Here is a 24681-nt window from a genome sequence, read left to right on the forward strand (position 1 = left end):
GTATATATATATATATATAGACATACATATATTGTGTATATATATATATACACATATATTGTGTGTGTGTGTGTATATAGGGTGTTTTTGTTTGTTTTTTGGGACTGTTGTGCTACACAGAGGCGGGATACAAATAAAATGTATTATTATTATTTTTGTTGTTGTTGTTGTTGTGGTGGTGGTTCTCCACAGAGGTTTGTGGCTCAGTAAGAAGTGACCATTGAGGAGCGCTCCCACAAGAGCTTTATTAGGACGCTTCATGGTCAACCGCAACAGCCCCTTCAGAGTCCCTCCTCCTCTGACTCCACTCCTCTCAATGCCTATAGTGCCTACAAAAACAAACGGCCCACAAGCCTAGAAGGAGGAAGAAGAGGAGAGGGAGGAGCGAACCACTGCTCTCCAAAGAGAGGGGGGTCTTCTTGTCTTGCCCACTTTCCTCTCTGCTTCCTTCCAGCCGAAGGGGGCAAAGGATAAACTGGAGTGGGAAGGGAGAGAGATACGTTTATGTTTCGTTTATGTTTATTCGTTGTTCTCCCATCCTCCCCCCTTTTTATAGGAGTCACTTGGTACGCGCCGAACGGAGGCACAGCAGTAGTAGTTGGCGCGCGAAGCCAGAGGGCGCGCGCACGCCTGTGCATGCATTTATGTGCCTATGTAAGTCTATGGGCGGGCGGGCGCGCGCGCGACAGAGAGAAAGATCGAGAGCGAGCCTGGCGCTGCCGTTGTTGTTAGCAGCCTTGATGCAGCGGCAGAGCGAGCTGGGGTCTGGAGAGGAGAAGAGGTGTTGTTGTTGTTGTTGTTAGCGTCGTCGGGGAGGGGGGCTCGCTCGCTGTCTCCGTAGGGTTGGTGGCTGCACTGCTGCTGCTGTTGTTGCTACTGCTGCTGCTGGGGTCTTGTGCGCGTGCGCGGAGGAGGGCTAGGTCGCGCGACTGGAGCGAGGGAGGGGGCGGTTTGGCTGGCGTTACTTAGAGGGAGGAGGAGGAGGAAGCAGCCTGTGGCGAATGAAGGACCTCGATCAGGGAGTTTCTTCCCGCCAAAAAGGGAGAGAGAGGAAGAGGATGATGAAGGACGGTTGGCCCTGAGGAGGAGGAGGAGGAGGAGGAGAGCGGTTGCTGGGGAGACGCCTGAAGATAGAGAGATATATAAGAGATATAAGAGAGAGAAGAGATATATATATATATATATATATATATATATATATAGTATCTGTATATAATATAGATATAAGGATTCCTTAAGAGATATATATATAGAGAGAGAGGTAGGGAGGAAGAGAAAATTATATATATATATATATATATATAAAATATGCAAATATACAGGTGAGGTTTGTGTGTTTGTGTATGCCTGTATATGAGTATATAGTGTGTATATGTATATATATATATATATATAGTGTGTGTGTGTGTATCTATATATATGGTGAGGTGAGGTTTATGTGTATGTGACTATGAGTATATAGCGCATATATATATTGTGTATATATATATATATATATATGATGAGGTGAGGTTTGTATGTATGTCTGTATATGAGTATATAGTGTACATGAGTATATAGTGCATGTGTATATATATATATATATATATATTTATATATAGTGTATGTGTGTGTATATATATGGTGAGGTTTGTGTGTATGTCTATATATGAGTATATGGCATATATATATAGTGTGTATATACAGTATATGGTGAGGTGAGGTTTGTGTGTATGTCTGTATATGAGTATATAGTGTGTGTATGTATATATATATGGTGAGGTGAGGTTTGTGTGTATGTGTATGTCTATATGAGTATATAGTGTATGTGTGTATATAATATATAGTGTGTGTATCTATATATAGAGTATAGCGTGGTGGTTTATCTCTTGATGTTGCTTCTGTTTACCTTTCCTTCTCCTTTTTCCTTCCTTCCTTCCCTCCCTCCCTCCCTCTTCCCTTCCCCTTTAGGAGCCTCTGCATGTGAGAACCGCGTTCTTTGCCTGAAACTCCGAAAACTCCCTCTGCTGCGTCCTCCCACTCCTCCTCCGCTGGACCACAGGAGCATCATGACTCGTGATTACAAACCTGGGGACTTGATCTTCGCCAAGATGAAAGGCTATCCCCATTGGCCAGCCCGGGTAAGGCACTCACAACAACAGTAACACCTCTATCCATCCATCCATCCATCCATCCATCCAACCAACCACCTGCCTCCTTTCCCCCATATCCTTGTGGAAACTCCACATCTAGCTTGTTAGCTTACACATTGTAAACTGCTTAGGGGGTGCTTAAGCGCATTGATAAGCGGTATAGAAATATATTTGCTATTGCTATCTGATGCCCAGTTCCCCCTCACACACACGCAAAATGCATTAACAACACCTCCCAGCCTCCCTCCACCTGCCTCCTTTACACACACACACACACACACACAAAATGCAAAGTGTCCTCCCTCTCGAAGGAAAGCTGGGCTGCCTTTGTTTTTGTTAGGGATTCCTCCTCCTCCTGGATCCAGCAGCATAATTAAGGGAGAGTGTGTGTGTGTGTGTGTGTGTTTGTGTCACTGGAAGTGACTTCCAAACCACATTGCAGATGCCCACATGCTGGTTTTCCTCTCTTCGTTTATGGATGGGTTTGGTTGCCCTTACCATACAAACAGCCCTCCAATGGACACAGTTAATATTTTTATTCGCTTTTGAAGAAAAAGGAGCCTTCTTACTTTCAGTGATCAAAACCTTAATTTATCTAAATCAGTGGTCCCCAAACTGTGCTCTTTAAGGGATTTTGGACTTTAGCTCTCTTAAAGGGCACAATTTTGGGAGCACTGGTCTAGATGAAGTGGATTGCTTACGCTATACCTAATCTTGGGGTTAGATAATTTAATGCAGCTTTATTTGGTCAGCGACTTGTTGTTTTTTTAAAAAAGAATGTTGAAAATGTTGCATAATCTTTGAAAGCCATAATCTTTGAAATATTGAGAGAGGCAACTGATCTTTTGCAGAAGTGGTTAAAGAAACCAGTTAGATGTAGCCTGTCTGAACCTTCAGACAGCATGACCAGTAAGGAGGCATGACTTGCATCCCATAGAATTGAAATGGAGAGTCTTGGAAATGTCTCATCCACAGGGTTGCCATGAGTTGGGATCCACTGAAGTGCAGTTAACAACAACAACAAGGCGAACCGATCGTAGGGTTTTATTGGTAAGATTTGTTCAGAGGAGGTTTGCCATTGCTTTCCTCTGAGGCTGAGAGCTAGCTAATAGTAAAAAATGCTGAGAGTTGCAGTTTAGTAAACACCTGCAGGGCTGCATGGTTCCTACTCATGCCCTGCATCCTGTTGATAATCCCAGTTTGATCTGGTTGGGATTAGCAGTTGAATTTAAGACTGAGATTCTGGGATTTGTAGCCCCATTCCATCCCAATGGAGGGAACCATTGTTCTGGTGTAACTGAAAAGAGGCTATGGAAGCCAATTAATTTTTACCAAAGCCATATACAGCGGGTGCTTAGTATTCTCTGGGGCTCGGTTCCAGTACCTCCACTACAAAATCCATGGATAATCAGGTCCCATTATATACAGCAGTGTAGTGAAATGTCCCTTATATAAAATAGAAAAATCCAAATTTACTTTTTGGGTTTTTTTTTTTAAATAAATGTTTTAGGCTGCAGACGGTTGAACCCAAGGATGCAGACTGTCCTGATTTTACGTTAAATGTAGCAACTCTGCGTGATTATTTTTTAAAGCCTGCATCCAGCACTTGAGCGCACCAAGGACGAGATCTGAGCATGCTTCCAGTGGCACAAAATTAATGGATCGTACTGGTTTCTGACGTCCCATATTTACCCAACTATATCACTCTTGTCCGTGAATCTTTTGTAAAAAATATGACCAAGCATGTCATGACCCATGGTTAAAAAAAAGCAACAACCCCAGAACATCATTCTGCATGACTTTTACTCTTTGAATTATTTTTTGTCTGACACATCATCAAAAATCACTGATTCCAGGAGCATGTGTTCTCATATGATTCCAGGAGACAACATTAATGAATGTGAAATTCATATGTTGTTTTGAGTGCTTCTCTGGGACATTGGTGATCCTTATGATAAAGCCTTCCAAGATTCCTGTTCTTTTTGGATTGTTTTCATTTTTGACATCTGTTGCAGCAAAAAGAATGAAAAGTCATTTAGGCCTGTTACAGACTGCCAAAATAAAGCTGCTTCGGGTCTCTTTGGAGGTATGCTGTTTAAATGATGCATGCACCCTAAGAATCCGGAAGCTGCACTAAAGCTGCACTCTAGTGCTTATGAATGGAGTGTGGCTTTGGCGCGACCACCGGACTCTTAGGACCCATGCATCATTTAAACAGCATACTTCCAAAGAGACCTGAAGCAGCTTTATTTTGGCAGTCTGTAACAGGCCTTAGTTTGTTAAAGATTAGTACAGATCCAAAGACAGGTCAAAAACAAGCCATGGACTCTGTCTCTGGTTTGTTGGAAAGCAAACAAACCAGAACGATAGCTGCTCCTGGGTTCACAGGACATGATAAGCAAAGCCGTTGGTTTAGCTTTTCCCACTGTAAATGGAAGCAGTCAAGCAGCATGCATCAGTCCACAGCTCATCCCTGATAAGGCAGGTTTCTGGGGATACTGTATATTCTGTGCACAAAAGCGGAAGCAGGTAATTGTGTCAGTGATATGAAACATTTTGGTGAGTCTGTCTATAAACAAAAACGTATATAGTCACTCTAAATAATCAGTGCCAAGTATGATACTACAGTTGCTTTTCCCCTCAGCTGATATTCACCAATTCTGATATATTTGGGTTTGACTGGCTGGTGTGAGATAAATTAAGGGATTCCATATATAATGATGGATACTAAAAGGTCCATGCCAAAACTGTTTTGTATGCTATTGTAGCATCAGGTTTGAATAGTTGCATACATTTCAAAATTGAAACAGGATACCAATATGAGTGCTATTAAGAAGGAGGCTTTGTAGAAATTTTATATCAAAAAGCATGATTCATACTTAGAAATCATGAGGACCCATGCCTAGAATATTGGGCTCTGGTGTCTCAGGAGCATGTAGTCAGATGAAGTTTGTGACTTGTTAAATTGTCATAGTTTCAGCAGGAACTGGTTTGAGAGGTTTTTAAGCTGAGAATGGTTTTAAAAATAATTTCTTCTGTCTCTTTTGCTCATTTGACTAAGTAGATTTTAAAGGAATAATTTGTGTCTTTGATCTTCTGTGCTGAGGTCTAGGGGCTTTCCTTATTTGGTCCCCCAGATATTCTGTGTTTTTTACTCAGACCCATATATCATAGTTATACCAAATATTATTATTTTTTGCCTTTAGGTGGATGAAGTTCCTGATGGAGCAGTCAAACCACCTACGAATAAGATGCCTATATTCTTTTTTGGCACTCATGAAACGTAAGTACTATGAATGGAAAGCCATACTAGTTTTGATAGAGTTTCGTGGCTGTAGAAGTATGGATTATATAAAGAGTCTTTACCAATATTAATCTTTATCCTGGAGCACATAAGTGAGCATGTGAAGAAAATAAACTCAGGCTAAACTCAGTGGAGCCAATGGTTTCTAGACACTAGTTTCAAGAATCTTAGGCCTGTTACAGACAGCCAAAATAAAGCTGCTTCGAGTCACAGTGGAGGTATGGTGTTTCAATGATGCATGCGTCCTAAGAGTCCAGAAGTCGCACCAAAGTCACGCTCCAGCCCTAAGGACTGGAGCGTGGTTTTGGTGTGGTTTCTGGACTCTTAGGACGTATGCATCATTGAAACACCCTACCTCCACTGTGACTTGAAGAAGCTTTATTTTGGCTGTCTGTAACAGGCCTTAGTTTCTTAGGTTCAGATTCCAATTAGTTAACCTGCTTTACATTGTCCTTGTGGTTATGGCCTTGCCCACAAACAAAACATGTGCCAGGAAGGGGAGGCTGTGTCACTCTTGAGTGAGTGAAACTGCTGCCTGACTTTTAGTTTGTGATGAGAACAGAAATGAGGACTTCTCTGCTGCCCTGGCCATTGAGGAGATGTCCTGGACCAGTGGTTTCCAACCTGTGGTCCTCCATTTGTTTTGGACTTCAGATCCCAGAGGCTTCAGCCAACTGGGCCAACAGGAATTATGGGAGCTGAAGTTCAAAACATCTGGAGGATCAAATGTTAGGGGAACCACTGTTCTAGACTATAAATGAAGCTGAAAATCAGAGAAACAAAGAGAAGTCTTAATTTTGCCTTGATTGGCTGCGTGGACTGAGTTATTTGCCAGTAAACCAGTTAATTATGGAGAGTGATATAAATCAGGGGTGGAAATTGCGCAGCTGATGCTGAACTATAGCTCCCAGTGTTCCCCACCATTAGCTGTGCTGCAAAAGGTAGCTGGGTGTTGCTGTAAAACAACAACATTGGAGAGGCTGTATGCTTCCACCTTTGATGTAAAGGGAGCAAGCTGGTTGCCTGTCATGCTGTTCTTTGCTGCCTTGAGCACCTGGTCGGCCTAATACTAGAATTTTGTTAAGCAACAGCAGGGCAGGCAGAACAGAAAGGGAAAGTGGGGGGGAATGCAGTACACAACATTGTGGAGAGACACTGAGAAAAATCAGGGGAGGAAGGAATGGACAAAATAATGCACCAAGGGTACAAGAAGGGGGAAAGGCCCTATTGATTTGGTAGCTATGTGGAAGTGATGCAGGTATTGATACATACCTGTTACTGAATTTACTGTAGATTATTAGGACTGCTGTCTTGCTCACTTACTTTCATTTCTCATTCTTTAGTATCCCTTAAATTATTCTAAAAGGTTATTTTCTCATTATTGAAAAGGAAGAAATTTTCTGGTTGGAGGCAATGTTCACCTACATAGAAATATATTATAGAAAAGGGGTTTAGTTATTACTAGATTAGGCCTTTCAGAAATCTTGCAGTCTTGTTTGTAGCAAAAGCAGTAGCATCAGTGTCAAAGCAGAATAAGGTATCAAGAATTGTGATCCAGGGGGCATTGCCACATTTTGTAATACAGTTCTTTCTTCATTTAGTTACTCTGTAATTTGCCGGATGCTACAGTATTATTTCTGAAATGGAGTTAGATCTATACATATTATTTGAATGTGGATATGCGTGTGTGTGTGTGGTGCTGTAACATATAAGTGTTTGTTTCCAGCCCTTCCATGATAACTCTTACCTTGAATTGGTCTTTTTCATCGCAGTAACATTGCCAGGCCTGGTAAAATCTCAGTTATGTTTTTGGCTTAAGAGTTACAATAGAGAAATTGAAGCATTTTATAAATACATACATATGCACTTTTTCCCATGTGCATTTTGTAGTGCAGTTTCAATCTTATTAACAATCTATTTAGATTTCATATATGTGTATATTTCATAATTTATTTTCATTCTTGTGTGTCTCACCCTCAAGATGATGAATGATTTCTACAGTTTGGTTTCCTAGTTCAGAGATCCTTAGATTGCTTTTGGGTTGTTTGAGAGTTTACTATCCAAGTTTGTCTTCTCTGTAAAAATTGCTACCTAGGTTTACTTATTTCTCTAATGATTTGGGAATAAATGGTACTGGGGACATGGATTATCCCAGCTGCCAACCTCTGAGAGGGCTTCTAGTATTTCCCCACAGATGTTGTTTTTTATCTGGAGTACTTGGTGAGGCATTTGTCAAGAGCCTTTTTAAAATTAATTTAGAAGCCATTTAAAGATATTCTTTTAGGATAAATATAAAAACAATAGCCCCTTTGAAAACAGCTGTTTTAATAAGAAATTTATTAACACAATGGGTAGAATACAGAGTATATATAGAATATTTAAGTCTTTCCTTTCTTTTATAGAGCATTTTTGGGACCAAAAGATATATTCCCCTACGCTGAAAATAAAGAAAAATATGGCAAACCTAATAAAAGAAAAGGTTTTAATGAGGGATTGTGGGAAATAGACAACAACCCCAAAGTTAAATTTTCTACTCAGCAGGTAAGTTCCATATTATGATATATTCCTACTGGCTTCCTGTTCAGTTAAGTGTCAGCTCCAACTCTCTAGTTAACTACACTGGCATGGTTGAGATGCTGGCTAAAAATCCTGTTGCTTTCCTGCCCTGATATAGCCCATGATTACACAAGCATAAATGCCTTTAAAGATGTGGCAGAACAAGGCATCCTTTGCTCCCCAGGTGTCACCACTGCCCCAGATACTGATTGGCCATGGAGGTCCATCCAGGAGCTCTCAGTTTGTCCTTGTGCATTGGGACTGAAGAAATGGCTTCCACCCTTATTTGGGGTGAGGTGGGGACAGTAGGTTCTTCTCCCCCATGTGCACAAGTACAGCCAAGCGATTCCTAGGTGCACTCCTAGGGCTAATTCACTGTTGGATGGAATCACTCCTGAGAGCCCCCATCTCCTCTTTTGTACCCAGAGAAGAAGATGACATTCTTGTTCCTCAAGCTCTCCCATAGGCCCACTGATGGAGATTAGTGAACTTATGCCATCAGTCTTGTGAGATCTCAGCCATTATCTTCCAGAAGAATATGGTACCATATTCTGCTACAAGTAGTGGTGGGTAGAAGAGATTTCCATATAGTCTTGTATTTTTACATACTGTTTGACATTCTCATTCCACCACTTAGGCTTCCAGTCCTTCTTGGAATACTGTTCGCCCGCGTCATATGCAGCTTTCAGCATATGCTGAAAGCTGCACAGGGAGAAGGAGCAACGCGTCCCATAGGGAACAATGGGGCATGCGCCCATGGCGTGCACACGCCGCCACATACACAAGCCCCATTCATTTAAATGGGGCTCAAGCATAGGTGGGATTTGCTTTACGCGGGGAAGTCCGAAACACATCCCCTGTGTAAAGTAAGGGTGCACTGTATCTGCTTAACTTTTAGCAAATAAGTAGATCACCACCTCCTGACAGTGTCTTAAGATTTCTTGAGTTTTTCCTTAGGAAGGGTGGCTTTGGCCAAAGTAATAAATTAGGAATACAGATGTTGGAATGTGGGTGAATGACATCCAGTATAGATTTTGTCAGGATTGTAGACAAGGCAAGAAGTAAGTTCTTGAAGTATATAGACTTGGGAGTGGAGGTGGGGGCTTGGTTGTATCGTTTAGAGAAGAGCAATTCAAAGTGGTGGTCCATAAACAAATGCCAGCCCAGACGCCACTGGGTACCAGTTCCTGGCAAGTTTCCAGGAAAGAAACTATTGTAGCCATTGGGTACAAATACAGTACTTATCCCGGACACATGAAAAAACTCAGTCTGTCCCCCAGTCAGGTAACATGAGATGCACTGGGTTCATGCTGCCCTGCTGCCCACACGGCAGCTGGCTTCCAGGTGCTCCAGCAGTGGCGTTTAGACACCGCAAGAGCTCCATAAAGCCACAACGGGGTGGGAAAAGTTGGCTTTTTGCTGCTTCCTTTTGGGTGGGCAAAAAGGTGGATTGGTGCTGTGGTGTGTGGTTGCCACATCCCCAATCTGACTTTATCAGGGACAGCTTCAAGCCACTCCCTTATGGCGGTCTGTTTCATCTGTTTATTTTCCAGTGCAATTCTAAGTACATTTAGTGGAACATAAACTCCACAGAGCTTAGTTAAGTAAGCATGTTTAGAATTGCCCTGTATATTAGGCAAGGTATTCTGTACTGTGTTGTGTTCCTATACCATGTCAAAATCTGATGTAGAGTGGGCATTATCAGATTGTTTAAATACAAGTCGAATGTTATTTTAAAATCATTTCCTTTGAAACATATTGATGTTCTTGTGCCTTTACTGCTGATTTATTTATGTGGGTGGTATTTTGCTTATCTGCAGTCCCAGCCAGCTATTAACACTTCAGATGTTAAAGAAACTCCTCAAGATAGTAGTCTAGATACTACAGAAGAAAATGAACAAAAAATGGGGCCCAAGCGGAGAAAATCTACTTCTCTTAAAGTAAGTCATCATAAATCAACAGTTTTTACAAGAATTGCTTTCTGGAGGAAGTTTTACTGAATAATAAGATTATCAGTGGTAATACGACAAATAATTAGGTTGAAAGTTATACATGTAATGGGTAGATAATTTAAAGCTTTGGTTAATGAGAATGATGCAGTTTTATACTAATTGTGTAATGAATGAAGAAAATGATCTTTTTTCTAATCTTGTAGAACCTTTTGTTAAAGTTGTAGTCATTGGACTATATGGAACATACCTCTGAGACATGTGTTGACTTGTGCTTTAAATATACTGGGGTTCTCCTCTTAATTTCAGTATCTTAGCTTATTAGAGTGATCTTTTTAACATGTACATATTAAAATACTTCTAGAACTGAAAAAGCGGACAGTGATCTAACATTATTTAGCCAGGCAGTAACCCTGCAGAAGATACAGTATATATGACACTTTTGGGCATTTTTTAAAATTCCACTAATATTTTTTGTAAAGCAGTAAGATAATAGCATGTTGATTCCCCATCTTTCTTTGTATTATATTTTATTGGTTCAGTGAAAGATGCCTTTTCCTTACTCATCCTATCTTTGTAAAAATGTTCATTTAATTCATAAGTAAGCCAGTTTAGTTTTCACTGACTGTAAGACAAACTTCTCAATTGCCTATCGAATTGGGCGAAAGTATGAATACCAAAAGTATCACAGAGAGAAGAAAGGTGATAAACCTTACCTTGAAACTGCTTCACCCTTGCTAAAGTTCACTGGGGGTGCAGCAGCTGTGAAGACAACAGTACCAAATGGGGCAGATCCAGCATCTCTTTATTGCCTACCAAACCACTCTGTTTAATTTTCAAGCAATGTACATGCACACTTTCCTACCCCTCATCTGTATAGGAAATTCATCAGAGGCCTTCTTTAATACACATATGTGCCATCACATCAAACTTGCTCCTTTTGCCTGCCTGAGGCTTCTGTCTCAAAGCTGAATTTTAACTGGGGATTAATATCCCAATACAACATCAAGACCTAGAAATAGCTTATATTAGATTGTGGATTCTTACCTAAGAGCTGATCTCATCCTGATTTTGCATCTTGCTTTGGGGAAAACAACAGTTTCCCAGTGGACATAATGAGAAACATGTTAGGAAACCAGCCTTTTCTTTAAAAAAAAAGTCAGGGGTGGGAGGGACAAGGAAATAATGTGAAGGCAGTTAGAAATTTTCTGAACCAAAATAACACGAGGAGATCTAAACTGTTCTTTTTTTAAAGCTTTAGACAATAACAGCTTTCTCATCTGGCATGGATCTTTTCTTAATAGGCTCTATTCTTCTACTTCATCTTAATGTGTTTCCATACCTATGTAACTTTTTGGCATTTCCTAACATGCTGAAAATGACTTAAACCCTTTCCAAAACCGTATTGTCATTTCCTGGAAAAAAGAAGCTTGGAGTGCGGTGGTGAAATATTTGGAACAGGTTGCCGCCGACAAATTGCCAATATAGGATATGGACAAAAAAGTATATAATTACTATACCTGTGGTATTTGAAGTATTGGAATCACCACTCAACCACGAAAATCCACTGGGCGACCTTGAGCAAGTCACAGTCTCTCAGCCACAGTGGATGGCAATGGCAACCCCTATCTGAACAAACTTGCCAAGAAAATCCTGTGATAGAGTTGCCATTGAAGGCAAGCAACAAGTGTGTTCTGAGGGATAGTCTGAGTTTTGGTTCCTGGCTTCTGAATAATTTTAGAATTTATTTCCACAGTTCTCAAACATGATTTTTTTCTTCTGTTCTTAGCTTGTTTAATATATTTGTTTCTTCTGTATCTCCTTGTGGATTCTTTGGGACCTGAAAAATTAATTCATAAGACTGATGTCCTGCTGAAGTGAGCAGAAGAATATTCATTGCTTACAATACAAAAAGAAACTACACTTCCAGAAGCCAGTGCACAACCTAAATACAACAACAACTAATTATTATTATTATTATTATTATTATTTACTTATATCCCTCTCTTCAGCCAAGGCTATCAGAGCTGCTTACAAATTGTTAATTAGACATTTCCCTGCCCTCAGGCTTACAAGCTAAAGAGACAAGATACAAAAGGAGAAGGGAATGATACACATAAAACAAAGAAAACCATGCTGATCCATGGGGGACCAGAAATGGATGCTCAGGCAATAACTTGGTTTGCACCAAGCAAGCATGCACAAACTTGTGGGCAAGCCTTCAAGTTCTCTGGATTTCTACATCAGGCAAGGAAGAAAGGACTTATTATACTGACATCTTTGTGCTCAGAGTCTTAAGGTGAAGGCATCTTAAGCAGCAATGATACAAAGATGATGATGATGAGGATGGATGCAGTATTCAGTGTGTTTAACAAGTTGTACAAAATGTAACTGTAAGAAATGTAGTTTATATTGTAATATAGACTATCTGTGTTTGCAGTTTGAAAATTTCAAAAGGCTAAGACATTCAGTATCAGATTCAGTATTCATTGCTTCTTTATCAGATTCCAAGATGGCTGAGGTGGTAGCGCAGGACAGAATTATAAAGAATCTAATTCATAAATCCTATTGTGTCTAAATACAGTAGTCTTGAGTCTTGCACATTTCTTTTTTTCTGACCAAGTATCTTTCCTGTTCTAGTCATTATTTGGAAAAGTTGAAAACCTTTGGGTCATGATATTCAGGGTTGAATCGTTTCCCTTTTTCAACTTCACAAGATTGTTCAGTCTCTTCAACTTTTTCCTCTGTTAATTTAAGTAATTATTGATAATTTTGTTTCTTACTTTTGAACTGCTTTGTTAAGTGTGTGTCACCAATATTTTTGTACTTTTTAAATTTAATTTTTCTGCTTAGTGTAATGCAGCGTTCAAATTATGCTTAGGACTGTTGGGATAAATACAAAATGTACCTTATTTGGTATATTTGAGACTATAATCCACTTGTTAACCTTGATTTTATCTTCAGGCTTAGAGAGGATACATAGGTATGTAGAGAGAAAATAAGGGGAGATATACTAGTTTTATATGAGTAAGTCTGGAGGTTGATTTTGGATGGAGGGCTAGGGTAAAAATAATGTCAGTAGAAGCAAAATAAGTCAGTGTTAGCATTTAGAAAACAGGTAACAGTTAATAATTATCTTTTTTATGTGGTAATTTTTCTAGTTATACAGTCCTGGTTGGCAAAATGAGCTTTTTGTTTGGCCCGAGTGTTATAGGTGTAGCCCCTTGTGTGGCTCCCTGAAGAGCCTAATACATTTCAGTCATCTGAAGACTGACATGCAGACTTAATCTTTGCTGTCTCTTCACCTCCTGTCCTATCTTTTGTAACATCTTGTCATATGAAAAGAGCTGGAGATCTTCTATGCCTGTTTGGTTTATTCTAATAAAGACAACATGTTCATAGATGTTTTAGTTGATATTGTTAATTTAAATTACATAGTTAGCGCAAGTCTTGTTGCAGCTATCTCTTGAACAAATTTTCTCCTATGTTGATAGACAATAAAAGGTTATCACTTGCCAACACTTGTTTTAAGGTTGAAGTGCTTGACATAATGTCTTTTTGCCTTGTTACTGAAACTATAGTGATCTTTCCCATTAAAAAAAGATCAATGTGCAGATTAAAGAGACAAAGTCAAAAAGTGACCATAAGGCCTAAATGAGGTACATCCATATAAACAATTTGTTTAGATATAAAAAATGTTATAAACTCCTAGTGATTTCATGCTAAGCACATACAAAACATTCTGAGCCATGGACAGCTTGACAGGAACAGCATGAGATGTTCTGCTTGACCATTATTTTTTTCAGAATGTATGCCATAGGCAGGCTTATTTTATTTTATTTTTAACTGATTGTATGTAAAGTGTTGTGTAAATTTACAGCGCTCTACAAATACAGCTTAATAATAATACTGATACAGTAACAGCTAGAACATCAGAATAAGAAACAAACAACAAAGGTGACATGTAAAATTTGGAAATAGTTCTTACTTCTTATTGCTGAATGGGTTTATTTGATTGATTGGTGTAGAATCCTGGGCTTCCAAGCTAGAGTTCACCAAGCATTGTATTGTCAAATACTCTGCTGCATTCAGTGTACTTTCAGACTCTGTTCATGAAACTAAAAATTTTCTTCAGCAGGTTTTAGGAGTTAGTTGTGCATACCCTCCCTTGATGGCATTTGGTTTTCAGATGGAGTCTTGGGCTAAGATTCCAGTAAACCTCATAGAAGTTAACAACTCTGATTCAAACATTGATCAAATGTGCAACTATAAACCTTCTGTGGAAAGCTCCCTCTTGATAACAGCAAGGATGCCAGTGAATTGCTTACATAACAATTTTTCAGAATAAACTCTATCTTAAGGGGCCTTTGGTCAGGTTTTTATTGGTGCTTATCAGTCATGTTTCTGTTCCAGGTAAGTCAAGCTATGGCATTAAGTTGTTGTTGTCTTAAAACAGGAAATCACATACTTGTATTCAGTTGACCATGTTCATTTACCATTTCAGGGGGGGGGGAATATATGGGTAGGACCTTCATCATTCTCATGTGCCTAAGCAGATGTTACTTGGATCTAAATATAGTTAACCATGTTAGTGTCTTATTCCTAGGGATCTGTTAAAGAAGATAATCTTGGCACTGACACTGAAACAGAAGAGAAAGAGATGGAAACCTCAAAAGATGATGATTCTTCAGAAAAACCTATCAGTGAAGTATGTGGAAGTGTTTTTTTTTTAATTGCAAGCATCTTCCTCACACAAATTCCCCCCCCCCCCCCCCCCGATCCTGCTCTTTGCTATTTGGCATTATCTATGAATATTAGTTGAATCACTAAATGCTTAGTGGCTGTGTGTTTAGTTGCTTTATAAGCATGTATGATTCACTTTAAGTTGGCTCAATAGTAGTCACTCCTAATATGAAATTAGGATATAGTGGGAGTTTGCATGTAAAAATCAATACTATACAGTACTACAGGGCACAGAAGAAAGTTGAGCTGAAGCACCTCACACTAGTAGTGTAAGTAAAAGTGTATCATAAAGAGCTTGGAAACTCTCCTCTGTTTCAGAAGTAATTTGCCGTTTAACTGATTCAGAATACAAAACATCTGAAATATCACTGGTGTCACATGCTTCATAGTCCTTTGAATTCTGATCATTTCATTGGCAGGAAGATTAGATAAAAAGGGTTGTCTGACAGCATCTATATAAGCTGTAATGTGATCTAATTTTCTGCGGAATTTTGTTAAATTTAAGTAAGAAAATAGTTGCTTATAATAAAATTGGGATATGGGGGGCTTTGAAGACATTTATAGTGAACTTGTACATTTCCCACAAAACTGAGATGGTGTTCTTCTCTGCAGGATGTGGTGAAATCGAGTGATGTACCTGTTCCCAAGGTTGCCAGAAGGGGGAGGAAAAGAAAGGTGTAGTACTTCATATTTCTAGTTTGATTTATAAACCAGTAGATTCTGTTATATTTACAAAGACATAAAAGTGCCCCAGGAAATTGCCTTTCCTTAACAATGCAACAATTACTTTGGAATAATTTGCATATGCTGATGAAACTCACATTTAAAGAACATAATCCTTTTTGAGAAATAACTAATTAAATTTTATCTTGTCCCTCCTCCTTAACAAACCTGAGGCATAGTGGATTGAATTCAGTTAAAGGAAGGCATCATTTCATATATGGAAAAGGTGTGTTTTGTGGGCAAAAGAGTTTTAATGAACAGAAATGGAAGCTTGTGCTAATGGGACAGAAATGTTTTTCATATTTCTGGAACCAATTTTCACATAGAAGGGAGGATCTGTGGAAATTTCCTCCATTCTCTATGTTGTTACATACTGGGAGCATCTTTTCATGAGCAGAACTGGCATCCTAGGGTCCAGCAAGGTGTCTTAGTAGGTTGTTATTACTTCATCCTTGCTCCTGCCCTCTGAACACTTCCAGAAAAGGCTAGGCTGGCCCCTCCCCTGCTTTCCTTTCTCCAGCAAGCAAATACATTTTTATTTAAGCAAGCTTTTAATTTTTACCAGGGAAGGTTTTCATTTAGATATGTATTTTATCTTGTTTTTAACTCTGATTTTTAAAAGGGTTGTATAGAGTTTTCATGTGAGGATGTTAAATTGTTTTAAAAACTTTTTTGTAAACATTTTTAATTTGTTGTTCTGGAAGACATCCTGTCCCGGGAGAAAGATGGTATATAAATAAAGTAAATAAATAAATAAATAATAAATCCATGTCAATACATTTTCTCTGCTATACCCACATTCAGTTTTTGAAAATGTGAATGAATCACAATTCCATTGAACAGTTAAAGGAAGATACTTGCAAATGTCACTGAGATGGCAGTTCGGAATAAACCAGGTTTATGCCCTGCCATTCTCATGTCAAACTATGTCTTGCCTATAGTCTGAGACTTCAAAGAGAAACAGTATTAAATGGGGAACCATTATGTTTAAGGGTTTTCAGTAGCCTAAAATCAGTCAAATTTACATGAAGGAACTATTTTAATACAGGCTGACAAAGAAGCAGAAGTTGCCGAGGCAGCAGCAATGGTGGCAGTACCAGCACCAACAACAGCTGCAGTGGTTACAGCTCCAAAAGCAAGCCCTAAAAGAGGAAGGCCAGCTGGTAAGTTTCAGTTACTGAAAGTTACTTGATGCCTAAATGACATGGCTGATTTTTGTCTTTTGACCTGAAGTTTTCTCAAATTTATATTACACAGGAAGAGAATTCACAGACAACAAAGCACTGAAATCAGGTTACAGGTTGAGTCTTCCTTAACTGGAATTCCAAAATCCTAAATCCTCCAAAATTGTTCACATGGGTGGCTGCAATAGTGACACCTTTGTTTTCTGATGGTTGATGGTTCAGTATACACAAACTTTGTTTTATGCACAAAATTATTATGTATAAAATACCTTCAGGTTATGTGTATACGTTGTATATGGAGCATAAATGACATTCATGTTTAGAATTTTGTTCTATTTCCAAGATATCTCATTATGTATGCAAATATTTCAAAATCTGGAAAAAAAATCCAAACCACTTCTAGTCCCAAGCATTTTGAATCAGGGAGACTCAACCTACTTGAAAGTCTCTTCTTAGACTTATTAATAACTTGGTACTTCTTGTAAATAAGGTCCTTTTCCTTGAACAGGAACTTGTCTGTCTTGATCTGTGGGATAATACAATTTTATATTACAGCGGACCCTTGTTATACTCTGGGGTTTGGTTCCAAGATCCCCCGTGGATAACAAAATCTGTGGATGCTCAAGTCCGATTTAATATAATGACATAGCAAAATGGTGTCCCTTATTAAAAAAATGGAAAATCATTGATATTTGAAATTTATACTTTTTTGAACATTTTCAAACCATGGATGCTTGAATCCATGTGTAAGAAATCCCTGTATAAGAAGGGCTGATTGTACAAAAATCGTTTTTTGTGGGTTTTTCGGGCTATGTGGCCATGTTCCAGAAAAGTTTCTTCCTGACGTTTCGCCAGCATCTGTGGCTGGCATCTTCAGAGAAATTCTCTGAAGATGCCAGCCACAGATGCTGGCGAAACGTCAGGAAGAAACTCTTCTAGAACATGGCCACATAGCCCGAAAAATGCACAAAAAACTATGAATGCCGGCCATGAAAGCCCTCGACATTACATGTACAAAAATTTCCTGAAATATTTTAAAAGTCAGTGTGTGTCCTGTTAAATCAAATGTAAACATTTTAGAAAGAAGGGATTATATTCCTATGGAAAACATTTAAGTTGTAAACGTTATTGATCTAAAGCACACATTCCCCACTGGAACAGTATCATCCTGATACCAGAGACATTTGAGATGGTTAGGGTTACACATTTCCTAGTTATGCCTTATGTTTTTGTGAGAGCAAAAACTTAATATAAACATAGTTGTCCTACTTGCTGAAATGAATATTACACCTCATTTGAACATAAATTGGGTGTTTTTTTTCAAATTCCTTGATTTTATCAAACATTACCAACATAGTAGTCTAAATCCCATCGTTAGTTCCAACTCAAGTAGACTCATTAAATTAGTGGGTATTTATAAGCCTTATGATAACTTGTATACATTGTATACATAGGTGTTTACATGGTGTATTCTAGTTGAGACTAACAATTAGATTCAGGCCATTTTGCATAAGACCAGGACTAGGTTGCAAAAAAGAATATATATGCCTATTACGCTTGCAGGTATCACTGCAGCATCCCAGTGCTCCCAGCACTAAGTCTGAGGTTGGTTAAACACACGGTCCTTTCATGCCTCTTGCTTTTTTGCATCTTGCATGTTTGAACTGGAGTTGGTAGTGCTACCCTCCAGATTTTGTTGGATTGCAGCTCCCTGCAGCTGTCGGCAGCAGAGTCAATTGTTAGTTGCAGTCCAACAACAATTGGAAGGCTATCCTTTACTCCTACTCAAAATGCTGTAGCTGAAATACAAGTGACAGTAGAAGTAACATCAGGACTTATAGCTGCTTCAGAAACTTAGAGTGCATTTGCACTGTAGAAACAATGCAGTCTGACATCACTTTAACTGCCATGGCTCCATCCTACTGAATCCTGGAATTTTTAGTTTTGGGAGGCACCAGCACTGACAGAGAAGGCTAAAGACCTTGTAAACCTACACATCCCAGGATACCATAGGATTTTTTAAGTTCTTAAAGAGATAATGTTATAAATTTCAAATTTTGTACATACTACGTTGTGAAAGAATACAGTGGTCCTTCCACATTCTCTAGGGTTAGGCGTGAAGGACTCTTCTGAAAGTAGGGAAAAAAACACAAATAAAAATATATTATTTTTTACCTGAGAGAACACCTCTCTAAGAATCTCCAGATCCCCCAGTACAACTCTGTGGCCAACATCTGCAAGAGGTTGATCATAGAATCATGTTGGAGGACCTACAAATAACCAGAGAAGTGTTTTCTCTGGGAACTTCTAGATTCTCCAACACAACTCTGTGATCAACTTCTGGCAGAGTTGCACTGAAGGACCTAGAGATTTCTAGAGAGAACATACAGTATAAATCAAAGCCGTGAATAATCAGATCCATAAGAGTCAAAGTGGGAACTGAGGACCAACTGTACAGTAGAAATGTTAATGAAACTTATTGCTGCTTAAAGATTTATCAGTATGAATATATAAAACAGAATGAACTAACATGTTAATTAAGGACAGAATCTTGTTATCTTTAGGTGGGAAAGCAGAAATGCCAGTATATTAGCTTTTTCAAAAATTATTTGTTTGCTATGCAGTTGAGATGTTTCTGATGAACTTGCATTTCCTGATGAAGGTACTCACATTTCAGTTAAAATTGAGGTTTTGGGATATACAATATTATTCTAATTGCCTACCTTGTCTCTTGATTAAATTTAAACTGATGTAATGATATTTAATTATACCTTTTTTTAAATGAAATAGCTACTGAAGTGAAGGTTCCAAAACCCAGAGGGAGACCCAAATTGATAAAACCAACCTGTCCTCCTGAAAGTGACACGTAAGATTTAAAAAAGATTTTGAAAAACTTTTAAACCATTGATATTTGTCATGGAAAATTAATAGCTCAATAGCCTAAACTGTAGAAATTACATAGAATCTATACATATATATCTGAGTGACCTAATCTGTCTTTATGATAATGCAAGGCTGCTACTGTTGGTTGACTTTCGTTCCAGCCAAAATTTGCCCTGCCTTCTATCTTATATCAGTTTTTTCAGGCAGATTTCTGTAGAACCATGTTTTCTGTTAAAGGTCTTCTCCAGGACAGGAAAAAATCTTTCAATTTCTACATGAGATATCCCCCAGTGCTGAGGATCCTTTGGAACCACAAAAGATTCTCTTGATCCCTGCTGTTTTTGACCACTGTATCCAATAGTAGTACTGTAAGTGGCAGGATGGATCCAGGAGATAATTTGCTCCTGTTAGGAGAAGGACCAGTACCAGCTCTCTTGAAAAAGGCAATTGTGAGATCATTTCTTCATTCTAGTTTGGTTTCAGGTTTGGGGCACTTGAAAATATATTTCCTTTCGGGAGAATTCAGTTCCAGCCACTGTTGGATAAAACTGGTTTCCTAGATTCTTTTTAGTATGGCTTCAGGCATAATTTCAGCATAAAGACTTCCTGGATTGTCCTGATATAAGCAGAGTGTCAGATACAGTATGGAGCTTCCAAAATTCCCACTAGCTTTCAATAGCATGCTGTCATTTTGGCTAGTCTCTCTGAGTTGGGAATTGAGGGCATTGTATTTCTTTCAGATCATACTTTGGAAGACTCCAAAAGCTATTGTTGAGAGACTGTTGCTCAGCCCCATGTGCCAGATGAGGCTGGTGTTTCATTTGCAGTCCTTTTCTGGACTGAAATAATCTGACCACTAGTAATACAGTGGTTGCACATGAGACTGCTTTTGCAGGTTCACAAAAATCTCAGTCAGTGCAAAATTCAGAAACCAGGTTACTAACTGAGGCCCTGTACAAATGGGCAGGAATGGGCAGTGAGAAGCTGCCCCTTTCATATCAGTGCCACAGGAAACGCACACCCGGCATCGAGCCGGCCTCTGCAGAGCAGAAAAAATAGCCGTTTTTCTGGCTCCTTTTTGTGCTTCTGAAGAGGTGCCATAGCCAATGCTGGGTGGCTTGATCACGCCTCTTCGATGCAACCCCGTTTGGGCGCTGCACCAAAGGGATGTCATCAAAACGTGCACCATCTGAATGGGCGCGCACAAAGATGGTACCCGGGCAGCGTGGGGAGGGCTGTGAGCATGGGGACGCTCAGCCCTCACCCTGCCCACAGCCTTTTCATCCATCTGTACTGGACCTGAGATGAATTAAGTCAAAAATGCTTTGCCTATTCTGCATGGTCTCTGCAATCCCACATGTGGGTTCTCTGCTGTCACACATTTTTAAGGAACACTTTTTGTTCCATGGTATGCTTTGCTGATGTGGAAGTGGCACCAGATGACACATACATGGCAGGAGTACCAAGATGAAAGAAAGCATAAAATTTAAAGGCAACAAATTGAACCATAAAAGAAGAAAGTGAAAAAGACATGGTTTCCTCACCCCATCTCTGAGGGATTGAGGAGTCCTTGCTACTTGTCAACTGATTCTGTCCAGGGCCACATCTTTATGGTCTTTTTAGTGTCCAACTCATGATGGTTAAACCAGACAGGCTGAGTCAATATCAGCACTCCACATAAGCATTCTTAAATAGTGTTAGAATTGTAGGATATTTATATGGGATCAGGTTCTTATATTAGTGGATTCTTTTGGTCCGTTTTAAGGCTACAGGTTGAGTCTCCCTTACCTGGAATTCCAAAATCTGAAATACTCCAAAAATCAAAATTGTCTCTATGGATGGCTGAGATAGTGACACTCTTGCTTTCTAATAGTTCAGTGTGTACAAATTTATCTATAAAATTACTTTCAGACTATGTATATAAGATGCAATAGGAAACAAATGAATTTTGTGTTTAGACTTAGGTCCCATCTCCAAAATTATTTTAGACTAAGATTAGATTTAAGTCTCATCTCCAAGATCTCATTATATGTATGCAAATATTCTACAATCCAAAACAATTGTGGTTCCAAGCATTTCAAATAAGGAAGACTCAACCTGTATTTATTATAACTATTCATAGCTATGTAAACACATGCATTCCCCTTAGAGAGATGCACAGACATGGCCATGTCTGAGCACTTAGCTTCATGCATTACATTACACTACATGTAAGGTATCATTACATTATATTATCTGACCATCAACATTTTATACTTTCATTAGAACATTTCATAGGGTCTTTACCTCTCTATTACTCTCTTTAACAGGCTTTGTACTAGCTACCACATAGGTTAACAGTACCATCAAAACCATATACTTTAGCCACACCTCATCATCAGATTCTTTCCCTAATTTCCATTGTGTGTGCTGAGACATTATACAGATGTTTCATTCACATGTACACTTCCTGTCTCTTGTATCGTATTCATTATCCTCTTAGCAACACAATTTAGCTAGTCATCCATGGCAGTACTATTTGTTTGTTTGTTTGTTTGTTTATTTATGTATTTCGTTTATATCCCACCTTTCTCCCTGGAGGGACACAAGGCAGCTCACAGATAAAACCTTTAAAATTATTATAAAATTCAAACAATTAAAATGTCTATATATAAAATCACATGCAATATATACAATATGAATTATAATATAAAATTGCATAAAATATATTCAAGTTAAAAACAGACTAAAAACCCACTTGCTCCAGAAACCACCCTGCTATGCATTATGTACAGAAAACCTGCTTGCATAAATTTTTTTTTTACTTGGCAGCGAAAGGCCAGCAAGGAGGGGGCCAGTCTGGTCTTCTGAGGAAGGGCATTCCAGAGGGTGGGAGCAGCCACCGAGAAGGCTCTCTCTCATGTCCTCACCAGGTAAGCCTGTGACCTTAATGGGACTGAGAGAAAGCCTTCTCCTGCAGATCCTAGGACTCTTGCAGGTTCGTATGGGGAGATACGGTCTCTCAAATAGTCTGGACCAAAGCCGTGTAGGGCTTTATTTATTTATGTTCTCAAGGATTGTTAGTTCTTAACTACATCCATTACTATAAACATGCCCAGGAACATCTCTTACAAGCATAATGGAACATATCTCTATTTGATATCTATTTTAGCATTGTCCTTGCCAGTATCACAGCATATTTGGGCAGCATGTCCAGTTATCATACTATAAGATTTATCCGGATCAAGCATATTTGGTTGTTGCCTTCTCTTCTTATGTTAAGAGACATACCGGAAGCAGTCTGATAAGTCTATTTTGAAGATAAATTTGAGAACTCTATTCTTTATGCCCCCACAGCTAATTAGCTGACTAGTCAAAATAGCTCACTAGCTCTAATCCAATCAAAACTTATCTTGACTATATCTTGACTATTTTCCAATTCCAGACACAAGGAGTCCTTTGTCTATCTGCTATCTTGACTATAACCTATGTGCACTAGCTAGATGGGTCATTCAGTCTACTGACTGTCTATTAGGGGTTATCCTGGGCCAATTCCTTTACTGCTCATCAGGTGAGACTAGAACACTGTTGCTTGATTATCTTGATTTACATTCCAGTAAGCATACTTTCCCAGTCTTAAGCTGTAGCTGCTTTGTTGGTGATAGACGGGCTCATACACAATCTCTAATTGAATCTTAATACCACATCTGGCCCTCTATAGGTGATAATTGGTTAAATTCTGTACTTGTAAAGTTATATGATCAGAGCATAGAGCTGACAACTAAATAACCCAGTTTGCAACAAAAGAGGAGAAGTGTAATTTTTATACAAAAAAAATCGAAAGACAAGGTTCCTGAGATGAACTTGCTCCCCTTAGGGAAAAAAGTTGAGTGGGAAAGTGAGGTTGCCTTGCTAAAATGTTCTGTACAAAGCTTTTGCAAGGACAAACCGATATGTGTGACTCTACAGTTGATCACTCAAATTGCATTTGTAGGTAAACCACCTGCATCTCATACATGACAACACAGACTAGGAGTCACTTTCTGGACACAACTGAAAATGCAGATGCTTCACTATAAAGCCCTATGCTGGCCTGGAGACCTAGGTTTATAATAGACATTGTGCCTTCTGATGCAGTCCACCGACAGGTGCAAAGTATTACATAGCCCATTTTTATCAAATGACATTATTTAAACACTACAGTACTCAATTGAGGTTCTCTGTTATATTCTCCACCACCCTTTCAAGTAAGTGAGAGGTGACTAGAGAAAGGATCTTGTCTTCCTTGAATTTGCCTAATCCTGTTTCAAAGCCATTTCAGTGAACTTGTGGGGAAAGTTGCATACTATGACAATATGCTTTGTGAAGTAGTGCCTTCTTGCTGTCTTGCACTGTCCTGGTTCATTGGATAGTATTATTAAAGGAATTATAATATTTTTCCTTTCACTTCCCCATACTGTGCATAATTTAAATATTTCTACTATGTCCCTCATTACTTTCCTATTTTCTAAGCTGTAGGGTCCCAAATAGTCAGATCTTTCCTCAGAGGAGATAAGGAAATCCTTGAGTCCTCTTGGATCCTCTTCTCCATCTTTACCAGCTTTGAAGTATCTTTTTTTGAGAATCAGTAATTGATATTGAATAGAGTATTTAAATCATTGATTTCTATAAGGCACAAGGATGTTTGTAATTTGATTTTTCTTTCCTAACAAATTACCCAGTGGAATTTTAACACATAATATAGTTTGAAAAGTGTTGTCTATTTCTTGAAATCATATGTTGTTTTTGTATGGTGTTCTGTTCAGTTTTTGATGTTTTATTTATTTCCTATTTGAGTTTTATTATATTGATGATCGACTGCCCTGTTACCTTTGATGAAAGCCATTTGAACAATTCAAATAAAATATGTGTACGATTGTATGCCTCCACATGGACTGTATATTTAAAACGCATGCTGTTTGGTCATTTGAAGCAGCCTTCCTTTGAGCCTGTGTGGTAGTGCAGATTAAGGAGGCTCCAGTCCTGCACAGTCCTCATGCTGAGGTACTACTTGATACAGTCAATAGCTCCATTTGATCCTTGGTAGGCCACAACCTAATTGATAGCTGCATAGGCTTCTATAAGTTATATGGTGAGCAACTTCCAAGATGAGTATGAATCATCTCTTGGACATTTATGTACAAGTTCACTTTGAAGAAAGAGACCTTTGAGGTGGCTAGAAATTGACC

At 38.8% G+C, this 24681-nt stretch overlaps 1 protein-coding gene across 1 annotated transcript in view; it reads left to right on the forward strand.

The window, feature by feature from the left end:
- Positions 1-692: 692 nt before the first annotated feature.
- The window catches only part of PSIP1 (PC4 and SRSF1 interacting protein 1), a 38573-nt gene continuing 14584 nt past the window's right edge, over positions 693-24681 (forward strand). Inside the window, exons 1-9 of the mRNA XM_089489457.1 lie at positions 693-781; positions 1951-2120; positions 5339-5415; positions 7839-7977; positions 9813-9932; positions 14548-14649; positions 15297-15359; positions 16456-16570; positions 19382-19457. Of these exons, the coding sequence (XP_089345583.1) occupies positions 2049-2120; positions 5339-5415; positions 7839-7977; positions 9813-9932; positions 14548-14649; positions 15297-15359; positions 16456-16570; positions 19382-19457 (764 nt within the window). The 5' untranslated portion in view covers positions 693-781; positions 1951-2048. The remainder of the gene's footprint in view (positions 782-1950; positions 2121-5338; positions 5416-7838; positions 7978-9812; positions 9933-14547; positions 14650-15296; positions 15360-16455; positions 16571-19381; positions 19458-24681) is intronic.

The sequence above is a fragment of the Sceloporus occidentalis genome, unplaced genomic scaffold (assembly GCF_023333645.1).
Source record: "Sceloporus occidentalis isolate IW3139 unplaced genomic scaffold, rSceOcc1.0.p SCAF_1, whole genome shotgun sequence".
NCBI classification, from domain to species: domain Eukaryota; kingdom Metazoa; phylum Chordata; class Lepidosauria; order Squamata; family Phrynosomatidae; genus Sceloporus; species Sceloporus occidentalis.